The sequence below is a fragment of the Rhinichthys klamathensis genome, unplaced genomic scaffold (assembly GCF_029890125.1).
Source record: "Rhinichthys klamathensis goyatoka isolate OS25496 unplaced genomic scaffold, OSU_Roscu_1.1 h1tg000365l_1, whole genome shotgun sequence".
In the NCBI taxonomy this organism is placed as follows: domain Eukaryota; kingdom Metazoa; phylum Chordata; class Actinopteri; order Cypriniformes; family Leuciscidae; genus Rhinichthys; species Rhinichthys klamathensis.
In genome coordinates, this window is record NW_026606874.1 from 215,035 (window position 1) to 230,430 (window position 15,396).

At 38.0% G+C, this 15,396-nt stretch overlaps 1 protein-coding gene across 3 annotated transcripts in view; it reads left to right on the forward strand.

Moving 5' to 3' along the window:
* The window catches only part of si:ch211-220f16.2 (golgin subfamily A member 4), a 72,746-nt gene extending 58,114 nt beyond the window's left edge, over nt 1-14,632 (forward strand). For all 3 annotated transcript variants that reach the window (XM_056233260.1, XM_056233259.1, XM_056233261.1), the window contains exons 20-21: nt 11,812-11,929; nt 13,742-14,632. In XM_056233260.1, coding sequence (XP_056089235.1) covers nt 11,812-11,929; nt 13,742-13,903 — 280 coding nt within the window. In that variant the 3' untranslated portion in view covers nt 13,904-14,632. The remainder of the gene's footprint in view (nt 1-11,811; nt 11,930-13,741) is intronic.
* Nucleotides 14,633-15,396: the final 764 nt, after the last annotated feature.

Below are 15,396 nucleotides of genomic sequence, written 5' to 3' on the forward strand. Positions count from 1 at the left end.
TACAACCACGATCGGATGATAAGAGCAAATCATTTGTGACTCTGATGAGAGCGGTCTCGGTACTGTGGTACGGTCTGAATCCTGACTGAAAATCCTCGCAGATATCATTTCTTTCTAAAAAGGAACACAGTTGTGAGGATACTGCTTTTTCTAATATCTTTGATAGAAAAGGCAGATTCGAGATCGGCCTGTAATTGACTAATTTTGTATGATCAAGTTGCGGTTTTTTAACAAGCGGTTTTATCATAGCCAGCTTAAAGGTTTTTGGTACGTATCCTAGAGACAAAGACGAATTAATGATAGTAAGAAGAGGATCTATGACCTCTGGAAGCATCTCTTTCAGTAGCTTAGTCGGTATAGGGTCTAACATACATGTTGTCGATTTAGATGATTTAACGAGTTTAGAAAATTCTTCCTCTCCTATGGCAACAAATGAATCAAATTTTTCCTCATGGAGACTACAATGCACTCCCTGATGCGATACTGTGGTAGACGGTTGCATAGTTATAATTTTGTCCCTGATATTATCAATCTTATAAGTAAAGAAGTTCATAAAGTCATCACTGCTGTGTTGCTTGGACACTTCTGGGGTTGAAGCTTTCTTTTTCGTTAGTTTAGCTACTGTTTCAAATAAATACCTAGGATTATATTTATTTTCTTCTAATAGGGTTGAAAAATAAGCAGATCTAGCAGCTTTTAAAGCCTCTCTGTAAGCAATCGAGCTCTCTTTCCATGAAATCCGAAATACCTCTAGTTTAGTTTTCTTCCAGTTGCGCTCCATTTTTCTGGCTGCTCTCTTAAGGGCCTGGGTGTGCTCGTTGTACCACGGCGTTGGACTATTTTCTTTAATCTTCTTTAAGCGCAACGGGGCAACTGCGTCTAAAGTGCTGGAAAAGAGAGAGTTAAAAGTTTCTGTTGCAATATCGAGTTCTTCTAAGCTATCTGGGATGCTGAGATGATGAAACTGATTAGGAAGATTATTGATAAAGCAATCTTTAGTGGCAGAAGTTATAGGTCTAACGTATTTATAACACGGAGTCGGCTTTGCAGCCTTGGCTAAATGTAATTTACATGAGACTAGATAATGATCTGAGATGTCATCGCTCTGCTGCAGAATTTCAACGGCATCAACATCTATTCCATGTGATAATATTAGATCTAGAGTATGATTACGACAATGAGTAGGTCCTGACACGTGTTGTCTAACTCCAATTGAGTTTACAATATCTTTAAATGCCAATCCCAATGCATCTTTTTCATTATCTACATGTATATTAAAATCACCAACAATTAGTACTTTATCTGCAGCCAATACTAATTCTGATAGAAAGTCCGCAAATTCTTTGATAAAATCTTTATGGTGCCCTAGTGGCCTGTACACAGTAGCCAGCAGAATTCTCAAATGTGATTTATCGTTTACACTATATATTTTTACATTAAGAACCAACACTTCAAAAGAAGTATATTTAAAACTAGATTTCTTAGTGGTTTTGAAAATATTACTATAAATTACAGCAACACCTCCCCCTTTGCCTTTCAGACGAGGTTCATGTTTATAACTGTAATCTTGTGGGGTTGACTCATTTAAAGTAATATAATCGTTTGGTTTTAGCCAGGTTTCTGTCAAACACAGCACATCTAGATTATAATCTGAAATCATATCATTAACTATGAGTGATTTTGGAGTAAGGGATCGAATATTCAGCAACCCAAGCTTTATCATTTGCTCATCTGTATTATATCTGTTTTTTATTTGTTGAACATAAATTAAATTTTTAACCTGACGTTTTTTGGATTTCCAAATTCGGGGAACAGACACAGTCTCTATATGATGATATCTAGGTGAAAGAGGCTCTATGTGATGGGATTTATCTGACCTTGGTGACGTGAGGCCGCTAGTAGACGGTCGGTTTAGCCAGTCTGTCTGCTTCCTGACCTGAGCCCCAGATTGTCATGTTTTAGCTCTAAGACTATGAGCCAAATTACTAGAGAGAAGAGCAGCACCAGCCCAGGAGGGATGAATACCATCTCTTTTCAACAGGTCAGGCTTGCCCCAAAAACTTTTCCAATTGTCTATGAATTCTACATTATTTAGCGGACACCACTCAGACAGCCAGCGATTCAGGGAGGCCAATCTAATAACTATCTCATCACTCCTGTGAACAGGAAGAGGGCCAGAGCAAATTACAGTGCCTGACATCATACTTGCGAGTTCACACACCTCTTTAATATTAATTTTGGTGATCTCCGACTGGCGGAGTCGAACATCATTAGTGCCGACATGAATAATGATCTTAGAGAATTTACGATTAGCATTAGCCAGCACTTTTAAATTTGCTTTGATGTCAGGCGCTCTGGCTCCCGGCAAACATGTGACTATGGTGGCTGGTGTCTCTATTTTCACGTTCCGTGTGATCGAATCACCAATTACCAGGGCACAATCAACAGAATTCTCAGTGGGTGTTTCACTGAGTGGGGCAAATCGATTTGTTATGGGAATCGGAACGGAAGAGTGGTTCTTTGATCCGCGACTAGAACGGTGATCTCTCACAGTAACCCATCTGCCCTGCTGCACGGGCTCTACTTCAGCCGGAACCGTATGATGTAAAGAGTTCACTATGCTAGGCGCATCCAAAACACTATCTAAAGATCTAGCATTCTTACCATCCTCAATTAAAGTTTGGATGCGTGTCTCTAGTTCTGAAATCTTCTCCGTCAGCCTGACTGTCTCCTTGCATTTATCACATATAAATCCTATATTGCCATCGGAGAAGGCTATACTAAACATATGACATGTGACACAGGTGACAATAACAGGACAAGACATTACTCACCGTGTTTGTTGACTGATTCTTACTTACCTGGACTTATGAACTCAAAGGCGCGGGCGAGCGAGAGAAAATAAATAAATAAATCGCACGGGGTGCGCGTTAACAGGCTAACGTTAGCGAGTTAGCGTGCTGTGTTAACAATAACGGAAGCTAGAGATGTAAGGTTAATCTCAGATGTTGGGTAAGCTGTATTTGGTAGTATAAACAACTAGAAATGATAGTAAATGATAAATTATGGCTCAAAACTAGGGATGGCCTGATACCATTTTTTTTCAAACCGATACGAGTACGAGTATTTACATTTGTGTACTTGCCGATACCGAGTACCGATACCGATATTTCTACCGCAAAAGTAATAGGCTCCCAGAAAAGAAGACGACTATTTTAGAACACAGGTTAGAAGACTGTTTTTATTTTCTTCTCTGCTTGTTTTAACAAGTCTAAAAATAAATAAAAATTAGTAAAATAATAAATGTATTAACACACAAACCACTGTTAATTTAACATAAAAGCAAGCAGGCTACTGCGTGCATGGTCTGGCATGACTGAATGCACGCAAAGTGCGCTCCCTTAATAAATCCTAAAAGCTGACAGTTCATCGCGATCTCACACATCTCTGTTATTATCAATGAAGCTGACTGCACAATCAATCTTTCATAATATCCACACTTTGTTTGTTATAATTAGAGGATTTGCCAGCATACAGAATTCAGCACTGAACAAAAAAGTCCGTTTTGAGCGGCGAGGGGAGTCTATCTTAAATGCTTCTGATTGGCCATTGCGTTCAAGAAATCAACACATATGTCTGTGATTGGCTACATCGCTCAACGCTGTAACCATGTTATGAATAGAAACTCTGGCCTGTAAATCGTTTCTATTTTGTTGTAGTTGTTCTTGTTGCTTTTATGCAAGAGATGAATAAAAATCTTTTAGTTTTTATGTATTATTCATAGATATTTCTAGTTTGCGGGAGTCCCGCGAATCGTTTTATTCTCCCGTAACCCGCACACACAGAGTGAGTGCATTACCGCCCGCGCGCGCGCTCGGCCATCAGATCTATGATGCGTCTTCAGATGTTTAATTAGATTGCTGGTGTTAAACGATGTACTTTCTTTCCCTCCTCTCGACACCTTAGCTGAACATAACTCACAGTCTGCCTTGCTGTTGTCATCATCCCTTATCTTGAAATGAGCCCAAACCGCCGACATTATACTTTCCTATGCCTTAGTTCACCTCGACAAAGCACTCGCGGCGGCCAGTTTCGTTTTGCAAAATGTACGTGGTATCGGTGCGTGGTATCGGCGAATTTTTATGAGTACGAGTACGAGTATATTAGGACAGTATCGGCCCGATCCCCGATGCCAGTATCGGTATCGGGCCATCCCTACTCAAAACAGAAAGAAATACGAGGCTCAGGCGGAGCTTACAACCTCGACGCAAACAAACACACAGCAGGCAGCGAGGCAGACAGGTTGGTTGATTACAGCCCTAATTATTAGGGGTGCAACGGATCGCAGTTGATCCGTGATCCATGCGTTCCAGGCCCCACGGTTTGGCACGCATGTGATTTGCGGATTAACTGCTAAGTTTAACCATCATAGAGTGAAAGTTTATCATTTGGACGTCTTTTGTCTTGCTAATTTACACATTCAAACGTTTTTAAATGCGGATGAAGAGGCGAATATCGGGACTCGCGCACGTTATCTGTTATCTCTCACACGCAGAGAGAGAGAAAAAGAGAGGTGCATTTCAGACAGCGCTCGAACACCGAATTGATTCCTCTTTCGCGTTTACTTGCGCTTGAATGGACACATACACACAAAATTATGTCAAAATACCCGTCTAGACAAGTATTTTCTCGGTAATGCCATAAGTGAACAGTTGAGAAAGAAACCGGATGTGTGTCAGTATATTCAGTCCATGCATTCAGTCTTAAAGTTACAGCAGCCTAATATTCCTGTGTCATTAATGTTAATAAAATAAAATAAAAACAAGAAAAGAAGATAGTGAGGAGAGAAGTCAGGAGGAAAGTGATGACGACAGCTTGTAGGATAAGTGTGCCGCGTAAAGTGTGAGTACCAAGCAGCATCTCCAGGTGCTCCCTTGAGAACCAGACCAAAACAGTTATGTGCACCCCTGACTATAAAATAAAATTCTGCCTCATTCTGTGATGTGAATCCACGTCAGATCACAAAAGGAAGTTATTTCAAACGGCGCTACATGGCGGCGCACTTGCCCACTAGGCTATCGGCACCCAGAAAGTTCCTTTTTAACCATACAATTGCAGTTAGTCTGAACAGGCATACAATGACTCACTTGCCTTTTAGACAGAAAAATGGAAATACTTACTTCGACTTTTATTTCTTTAAATTTACAGATAAGAGCATCTGCAAATATTAGCACACTATGACTATGATCATCTTCTTATAGGAAATATGATGTTTGCCCCCGAGATACTTTTACTGTTAGGTTAAAAATGTGGCCTGTGCAGTGGTGTGCACCTGGCCAAGGAGGTCACAGGTGAATGTGCTTTGGGACTGAAGCTCAGTACAGCTGTACAAGAGTGGCATCCACTGATCAAGGTCAAAGTTTATTTCTATAGCACCTTTTAACAACATGAATGTTGACCAAAGTGCTTCACAGATACATCAAAAGTACACATACAGTTAAGTAGAGCATATACATTTTTTTTTTTAAATTCAAACCACGTAGACCTAAAACAATAGAATCTTTATAATAAGTACAAATTTTAAACCTAGCGACCTCACAAGAACTGCAACCCGGTAGTATTTCATAGATGCAAAAAGCATTTTTAAGCTAATTTTTCAATTTAATAAGCTTGAGAAAAAATGTAGGTTTTAATTGATGCTTTAAAAACATTTAAAGTAGGAGAAGCTCTGATCGATAAAGGTAGTGTATTCCAAAGTTTTGGAGCATAGACTGAAAAGGACCTATCACCTTTTGTTTTCAAACGTGATTTCGGGATATTTAATAATAGCAGAGATGACGATCTAAGTGATCTCTGAGGAGAATAAGAACTTAAAAGTTCTGATATATAAAAAAATAGTAAAATAATAAAATGATGCTTGGGAGAATGAGCTCACCTTCCACTGATGGGAATGTGCTATATTTGCCTGTTTTCTTTAGACTCAGTGGTTTCAGCTGATTCTCGTTCCAAGGGGTGTGTGACTTGAGAGCTGTCTTTCCCATTTGATTCACTGTGGCATATTATTCCGACTAATCAATATTGAAATTTGAAGACATTTTTGATTATCAGTTTTAATCAGTTTTACTTAACAGACAGTTATTGCAGTCCTGATACAGTAATAAGGGAAATTACTGCAACAACTGTTAAGACTAAAATGCTTGTGAGAAGAATTAATTTATTGAAAGTGGTAGTGTAGCTCTAGCTCTTCAGTGCTACTACTCCTCATCTGGGCTGAGCCTCTTGACTGCTCCTAAGTTAATTAATTGCCTCATTGCAAAAATTGGCACTTTGCTGGTCCTTTGCATTTTGCTTCTCTGTAATGAAGCTTGGTTAGATGGCTTTCTTAGATGGCTAGAACAGGTGCATCTCTTGTTTCCTCTGTTTTCAACGGATCATATATTCCATACCGGGGAATGCTTACTATCTCCTCTCATCTTGCACAGGACAAAGGGAGGCAGGGCCTTGCAGCATCCAACCCATTCTTGCATGAATCAGCATAAGAAGCTTAGCATGCTGGAGCAGCTCGATAGGGAGGCTTACCAGATTGAAACATTGATCAGCGAATGTACATATAACACCTAAATTTGTTAAAAGGACCCGCAAAAACCAGCGAGGTTCATTCTCGTGTCACACCAGCACATTTAATGTTCCGTAAGAACCAATCAGGTTTTTTCTTGTGCATCAAGCAAGCAAGTAAGATTGAGCTTCTGTTTATGTTCTCTGATCAAAGTTTATATGTGAATAAAAGCCTGTTCATCATTTAAAGGTATCATGTCTCTTCAGAAGACTTGGATTAAACCACTCGATTCATATTGATTTTTTTTTACATTCTCTTTAAGAATGTTTTGAACCGTCAGAGTTTTGGGTGAAAACTCTTTCAATGGAGGGACAAAAATCTCTCAGATTTTATATATAAAAAAAAAATCTTGGCAAGATGGCTGCATAATACATTGCCAATTGAGACAATTTTCCTACTAAGATGGTCAGATCTAAAAGCAGTTTGTATCCTGATTAAACCTGAATGAGCAAAAAAACGCATTCGAATTCTGGAGGCATTAAGAGACACTTGAGATCACAGGTGCCTGAACTGTCTCAGGATAGCGAGAGTTCCACCCCGCAGCCGGGCTCAGAGAATGAAGGGTCATAAGACAGCGAATATTTACACTGTTGAAGAAAATCTGGGATGATATGGAGGGCATTTAAGAGATTTGCCAAACTACAGCTTATGTAGAAAACAAGCTATCTGCGCTGACCACGCTTATCGATGATGTTGAAAAAATGTGTGAAATTCCTTGAGGAAAAAGAAAGATTGGCGAGCGAACCCTCCTACAACTAAATGTGAACTTGTTCAGTTAAGAGAAAAAGCGGAGGACATGAAGAATCGGAGTCGGCGGAATAATCTCCGTTTTATCATAAGGAAAGCGGAAACATGATTAAGTTCATGGAGGAGCTGATCTCTACAATTATCGACACTTCAGAGCAACGGATTGAGATAGAACGGACTCACCAGTGTTCGGCCTACGATCTAATCCTGAGGACAGACCTAGAACTAAGATTTCTAAGATCATCAGATCGTGATTCTGTGCTACGCGGGAGAAAGGGGGGATACACTTCGAGGAAAAGTGGATACAGGTTTTCCCTGAATTTGCAAGTGACGCAACTCAAACGAGGGAAGTTCAGAGAATGCCGAAAAAATCCTTCATGCTCGTGGGGTGAATTTTGCACTGTTGGATTAAGACCAACGAGGGATATAAACACTTTGTTTGCCCAAAAGAAAAGTATGTTTTTCTTTTCTGCCCATTGAAGTATGTTACAGCGATGGAGCAGTGACTGGACTGATCATTCATGTTTGATCTTTGTATTATGTAGTTTTAATGCACCAAATAGGGATGATCCAGCTTTCTTTGTAAATTTTATATGCAGCTGGGCAGTACGGTATTGTTTTAGGTAGGGATATGAATTTGGTGTTCGACCCGTGCTTGATCGGAGTAGTTCGTTTAGATGTAATATGTCCAAAGCTAGTGTAAAATTAACAAACATGTGCAAAGCTTTTGGATTAGTAGACATTTGGAGGCTTTTGAATCCGGATGGGTGAGATTATACATTTTGTTCTGCTTCTCGTCAGATGTACTCTAGAATTGATTATTATTTTATATCAAAATCTCTTGTCTCTTTCTCTACCTGCTCTATTGGTTCCATCATTATTTCAGATCTTGCTTGAAATTCCTGAAATTAAAATATATTAGGAGACAAATATGGAAACTGCGCCCTCTGCAGGAACTGTTTGGGAAGCATTGAAGGCAGTGTCAAAGGATTAGTTCACTTCAGAATAAAGATTTTCTGATAATTTACCCACCCTCACGTCATCCAAGATATTCATGTCTTTCTTTCTTCAGTCGAAAAGAAATTATGGTTTTTGAGGAAAACATTCCAGGATTTTTCTCCATATAGTGGACTTCAATGGGGTACAACAGTTTGAAGGTCAACGTGATTACGTAATGCATGGCGAATAGCAGAGCTAGTGCAAGACGAGTATTTGTGATTAATAAGTGTATATATATATATATTTATTTTATTTGTTTAGAAAATGGCCAGTAAACAGGGTTCGTACAAGGTGCTTAAAGTATTTGAATTTGAGTTTTTGAAATTTAAGTCCTGGAAAACCCTTGAAAACAGCCATATTTACGAAAAGGTACTTGAAAAGTGTTTGACTTTATTTAAATACCATTCATTACCAATTCATTTTTTTTTAAAAAAACACAAATACAATCTTTTCAGGCAAAATTAACACCGCAGCCCGTCTGATAAACCCCCATCAGACCTTTTCTCGATACCAAGTACGCCAACATTATAATATAAAATATTATTTATTGAACAATATTAGCCACTATAAACCTTGTATTTAATATATATATTATTAAATACATTGTTAGTTGTGTTTTGGATACCTTATATCTGTAATTTGAGTTAAATAAATCAAATTAATTACACTTATCTTTAAAAAGGATAAAGATCCAATTGAGTGTAAGAGCTATTGCCCGATCTGTTTGATACCTGTGGATGTAAAATCTAAAATCCTGGCAAACAGGCTGGACAGTGTAATTAGGCTACTTCCTTAGTTCATGGGGATCAGGTGGGTTTTATACATGGGAGAACTGGGGGGGATAATATTAGGAGACTTGATAATAATTAATAATTTCATTGGACGAGGAAAAAGCTTTTGACCATACGGAATGGGGTTATTTATTTGAGACATGGCTTTTTTTAATGGATAAAGTTACTGTACATGCGACCCCAAGCTGCGAATCAAACCAATGGGCAGATCTCTTAAATTACGTTGGCAAGAGGGACCTGGCAAGGTTCTCCATTATCCCCTCTGTTGTTTTGCTTGGCTTTAGAACCACTTGCAGCAGCTATAACAGCAAGTACAGACTTTCCTGGGGTTTCTGTAGGGGGAACAGTTCACAAATTCTTGTTGTATGCAGATGACATACTGTTGTTTATTAGATGGTATTTTAATTGATAGAAATTCAGATTATTGATTGACTGTATTGTCTATCTTTGTCTTGCATGTTGTCTTGATTTTCTGTTGCTGCTGTAATTTCCCCTTGGGGATCAAAATAGGAAGTCTAAGTTTAAGTTGTTTGTTTCAAAGCCCTAGAGGACTGTGCCGTGCTTGTCTTTGGGGTAAGGTGAATGTTCTCAAAATGAACTGTCTTCCAAGAATTAACTATTTACTAGAGGTAAAAAGACATGAGGCATCAGTATAGATTGCTAATGGATTAAAGCTATAGTTTCCTTATAGTTTCCATTCTGCTCTTAAAAGAGTCTGGAGCAAGGATTCAAATGTCTCAATTAGTGATGAAGACTGGATTAGAATATGCAGAAATTATAAAGTAATGTCAATTTGGGATTACGATTTATCCAGTTTAAAATATTGAATCGTTTTTATTGGACCCCGAGCAGGTTATTTAGGCTCAGCCTGAAGGCTGGCGATGTGAGAGGGAGGACGGAGACCTGATGCATACAAATACAAGAATTTTGGTCTAAGGTTAATAACTATGTTCAAGAGGTGTCAGAATGTTTCTTTCCATTCTGTCCAGGTTTTTATGTCCTTGGAGACCCATCTTTTCCCAACTGAATGGATTCAAATAAGTATTATGATTGGGAGACAAATTATTATGAGAAGTTTGCTGTCACCAGGTTCGCCATCTTTGCAAGAATGGGTTACAGAATTGGGCAAAGTTTGGGCATATGAAGGAATGGCATACAGATTACTTGCAAAAAACAATGGATAAGGATATAGGAGAAAGTGGGGCAGATACTTGACATTTATTGAGGGATGACCTGGTGGGGAGACGATTATAAGGGTCTCTTTAATGTATCTGGTGAATAACTGTTTGACAGTGTTGTTTTAATTATTTCATTTTTTTGCACATTTTATTTTAATTAATTTTTGTATTGTTCTTGCTGATGTATTCTAGCAATCTTCATGCAGTTGTTTGGAGAATGCATATAATGAATGAAGAGAAAATAAAAAGCGTGAATCACAAATACATACTGTATTTAAACATACTGTATATATGTATCTTCATTTGTGTTCCGAAGATGAATGAAAGTCTTATGGGTTTAAAACAACACGAGGGTGAGTAATTGATTAAATAATTGTATTTTTGGGTGAACTATCCCTTTAATGGCTGCTGTATCTTCACATTTGATCACTGGCAAGTTCATGACAGTGTCGGTTCTGTTTAAGGTGATGTGATGAGGCTGCCCAAACTTTTCATGTAGTGTGGCCATTGTGTCTGACTTTGAGTAGGGTGTAGGCAAGTTCTGCATGTTCTCTTCAGATCTGAATAATACCGTATTGTTGTGGAGACAGATATGGCTCTTGTGCTTGCAGTCCTTACGTTTGTGCACAACGAATGGTGAAAACATTAAATAATGTAGAGAACCACTCGTTATACATAAATCACGTAACAGTTCATGTTTTACCTACATATACGATTAAATAATGCATGTGTGCTCAGTGAACGATTAGCAATCAAGAGCATGCAACAGAAGTGCTCTCTCTCTTTCTCTGTCTCTCTCTCCCTCTCGTTGTACTTTCTTTGCCATTTACATATCCATCCGAACTACAAACTTTCCACTGATGTCTGTGAAAAAGGGATGCGCTCAATCCACTGTGCATCAGCTCACAGCTATATAGGCGTTACTATATTTTGTTTAATATTTCACTATTAGATACGTTTACTTAATAGATAGCCTTCTCTTTTATCCCCATTATACTCTCTGTTGTCAATATCTGCATAGTTGTCTTTAAGTCAAGTCACATTTATTTATATAGCGCTTTTTACAATACAGTGATGTCATCGTCCAGCTTAGTTCAGTTCTCATATAATGGTGTCAATGCAGGCAGATCAATAATATTGTTGAATATTAAATTAAATGTCCCCAACTAAGCAAGCCAAAAGCCAAAGCCGAATAAAGAAGAAAAAGGCAACAGTGGCAAGGAACTAAAACTCAATCAGGTGACAGAATGGAGAAAAAACCTTGGGTGAAACCAGGCTCAGTCGGGGGCCAGTTCTTCTCTGGCCAACGAACGAACAGTGTATGATTATGATTCAGGCAGCATTATATATAATGCATTATATATATTATATACATTATATACATATATAGGAGCAGTTGTATATCTAAACATTTTATAGGTAGCTTTGCTGTGCTAGTGTTTTATACACCATTTGAAATTCATTTTTGTGTTTGTTTCAGCATGGAGTCAAAACAATCATGGAATGCTCAAAGGGACTTTAGTATTCAGCTGGACACAGAGGAGCAACAGTATGAAGATCTTATTCTTCGGCCAAGCCAGCACACGGTCTTGCATAAGGTACTGAATATCAGTCAAGTCGCCTTTATTTATACAGTGCTTTATACAATACAGATTTTATTGTATACAGCAGCTTCACAGTAATAAACGGGGAAAAAACGATCAATGATGCAAACTTCATCATCAGATATGAGACAAATTCAAATTCTGTTGTAAGGCAGCTCTATGAAAAACAAGTGTCATTATATTCAGCTCAAGTCAGTTCAGTGTTGATTCAGTTTAATAACTGTAAAGTTCATCAATTATGAAATGAGTTCAGTTCATCTATAAGCAACTCTACAGAAGACAATAGTGTTGTTATTCAGCTCGAGTCAGTTCAATGTTGATGTTGAAAATTTGTCAATTATGAAACAAAGTTGCTGTAGCTCTAAAGCAGCTCTGCAGAAAACAGTGCTGTATAAATCAACGTATAAATAAAGCTTCCATTAAAGCTGCTGTAGGTAACTTTTGTAAAAAATAGTTTTTACATATTTGTTAAAACTGTCATTATGTCCTGACAGTAGAATATGAGAGAGATAATCTGTGAAAAAAATCAAGCTCTTCTGGCTCCTCCCAGTGGTCCTATTGCCATTTGCAGAAATACACGCTCCCGGTCAGAAACAACCAATCAGAGCCAGGAGGAATGTCTTAGCAGTGTCAATCACGCTCGTGTACGCGCTGATCACACCCCTCTCTTGCACAGCGCGAGCCGTCGTTCAAACTCAAGATTGCCGGCGTGCTGCAGCTGTGCTTATGACGGAGAAACAACCTAAACTGCCAATTCTCGAGTGACACCTGCTCATAAAACAAAGAGGTAAAAGGAAAAAGACCGATGACGATAAACAAGTGAAAAAGAAAGAATTACACAGAGCCCATTGACTCGGTGTCAAAACTCTAGCCGCATAACATGTAGATAAAATGTCACGCACTCTGCTAAGCAACAATTGAAACCTGCTAATTCACTGGCTTGTCATGTTGCTGAAATAATGTACTAGCACACCTTATCTAGCATTATATATCGCTAGAATAATTACTTACATACTGTAACGTTAGTTACCGTTATATTAACGTTATCTTACTAGCTATTTATAACTTATAGAAAGAGTGCAACGTTATAAAGTTACATGTAGGCTATTGCAAAATACATAATGATTTGAGGACCAAGTTTGTAGTCAAAGTATGGGCAGGCCATAGTCAATGTAAAGCATATTGTTGACGTTAAGTCCCTATTAGTGAATGTGCCATATAACTTTTTATCCGCTGTTATCGGTGGCCCTGTTTACTAGCCTGCGTGTTCACGACAGGCTCTGCTGTGGAGGACGAGCTGTGGAGGGAGGGCTGTAGCGCAGCAGAGAGCAAGGGGGTGGGACCTGTAAGTTGTGCTTGTTCAAATTTTCAGGCTAAGTCAACGTTTTCTCAAAACTCCCTACTGCAGCTTTAAGAAACCTTTAAAAAATCCATTCAATGTCTGTTCATTCTGGGGGGGGGGGTAAAACTACAAATGCAATAAAAAAAAAATGTTTGTGATAAACTTTTATCAGCCTGCCCTGTCAACGATCACTCTTTGGTTTTCCTTGGTTGTGTATCATTTGAGTAGTCAGAAAGTGTTTGATCTTCATCTAAATCACAATTAAAGACAGAGTACATATTATGAGTAATCATTGCAGAAATCCAGGTAATTCCAGAGGGTTTGCTAACTTTTTGCAACTGTACTTCCTGAATATAAATCTACACGTTTGCTTACAAGTGAACTCCCATGCTGTAGTAATGTTCAGTATCAGTTTTGAGTGTGCCTAAATCTGAAGCTGTGCTTTGCGATCTGGTGTTTTTTAGATGAAGAGTGGGGTTCACCTGTGCCAGCGGTGGCTCAAAGGAAGGAGTGTATTCTGCTGTTCCAAACTACTGACATCCAGGGGAAAGTCACGCTACATATTCATTGGCTACCTTCTTATGCTTCATGTGCTGGTTTTCGTGTGCCTCAGTTGGTCTCTTTAGAGAACAATTGTCATCAGAATCACATCTGCACAAATTGTTGTAAGCAGAGTAAAAGAAGTCCCATAATCCAAACAATTCAACTTTCTGTTATGCATAAAATAAACAGTGTAAGAATGTCTATATAGTTGCTCACTCAAATGGTGTAAAGCAGAATGGTGAGCTGTGGTTTTCTTCAACCTTGAACTGAAACTTACTGGTCATACTGGTTACACAATAGACTTTAACACCAGCATTTATAATGGAGAGACCTCATGTACATTGGCAGGTACTCAGAATGACATTAGACGTTTATCTGATGTTATGGCTATGCACTGAAATCTTAAATTTACTTTAGCTATTTTGTTTTACCATTCTAAGTTATTTCATGTTGTATGTGTGCAGAGAGAATATTGAGTTAATGTTTTATTGGTATGCTAAGTGTGTAACTTTTAGGAGCCATTATAAGTAAGGAGACAAGCATTGTGAGAAGCTTTACATATATTTTACTATGAATCTGATTATTGCAATGCAGAAACACTGGACTTGGTGCATGGTTTCTTTTGAGGGTTGATTGTTTATGTGGAATTTACTTGTATAAAACTGATTTCCTTTTTTTGTTTTGTTTTTTTGTAGAGCCAAGATGTAATATTATTTTGTAGTCACACTACCCTGTTGTGCAATACTATCTATAAATGGAGTGATATGAGGAAAAAGAGTGAATGTTTGTTGAATTAAACTACTGAGACCTTCCATGTTGTCTGGTTTACTCTTATATGCACACATTTTGTTGTTTCCTTTACATAAGCAGTAAGATTTTTTTGCTATTAAATGGTAATAAAGATTTAATACACATTTAGTGGCCTTCAATTAAATTGTGTGAAATATTTATTTTCATTAATATCATTAATATAATGATAGAGTCCTATTATTAATATCAGTACAGCTGCAAATATTTGTGCAACTCTATACATTTTACTTACTGACAATGCTCTTCATCATTCCAGTATGCTAGTGCCTATCTGTTGTAAGAAATTCATCGATATGCATATTGAGGACTGTTGGAACAATTCAAGATCAGGATGGTTCTGGGGAGGCAGTCACTTGTACTCTACACATCTGTACCATTTGTTTCACATGACATGTGCTTCCCACTGTTATTTATTAACTTTTGGGTTCTAATACATTTGATGACTGCAGCCCTTTCTTTAGTACTAAGTTGAAACACTTTTAGTAGTAATGTCTTTTTGTATATGATGCGACAAGCTTTGCACACCTAGATTTTTATCTCCAGAGGTGTTTGTTGTTGAGTTATGAGATGAATAATAATATCTGCAGGTCCTGCCACTGCAAAGAAACAGTCCATATCATTGTGACTGGCAAAACTGCAATGTCTTGTAGCTGTAACTGGTAAGGTTAAGTAGATTTTACTGGATGTACATGCTGAACAAATTGGAATTTAAAAAAAAAAAATGATCCAAGCAAATATATGTAAAATATTAAATTCTGCTTTATCT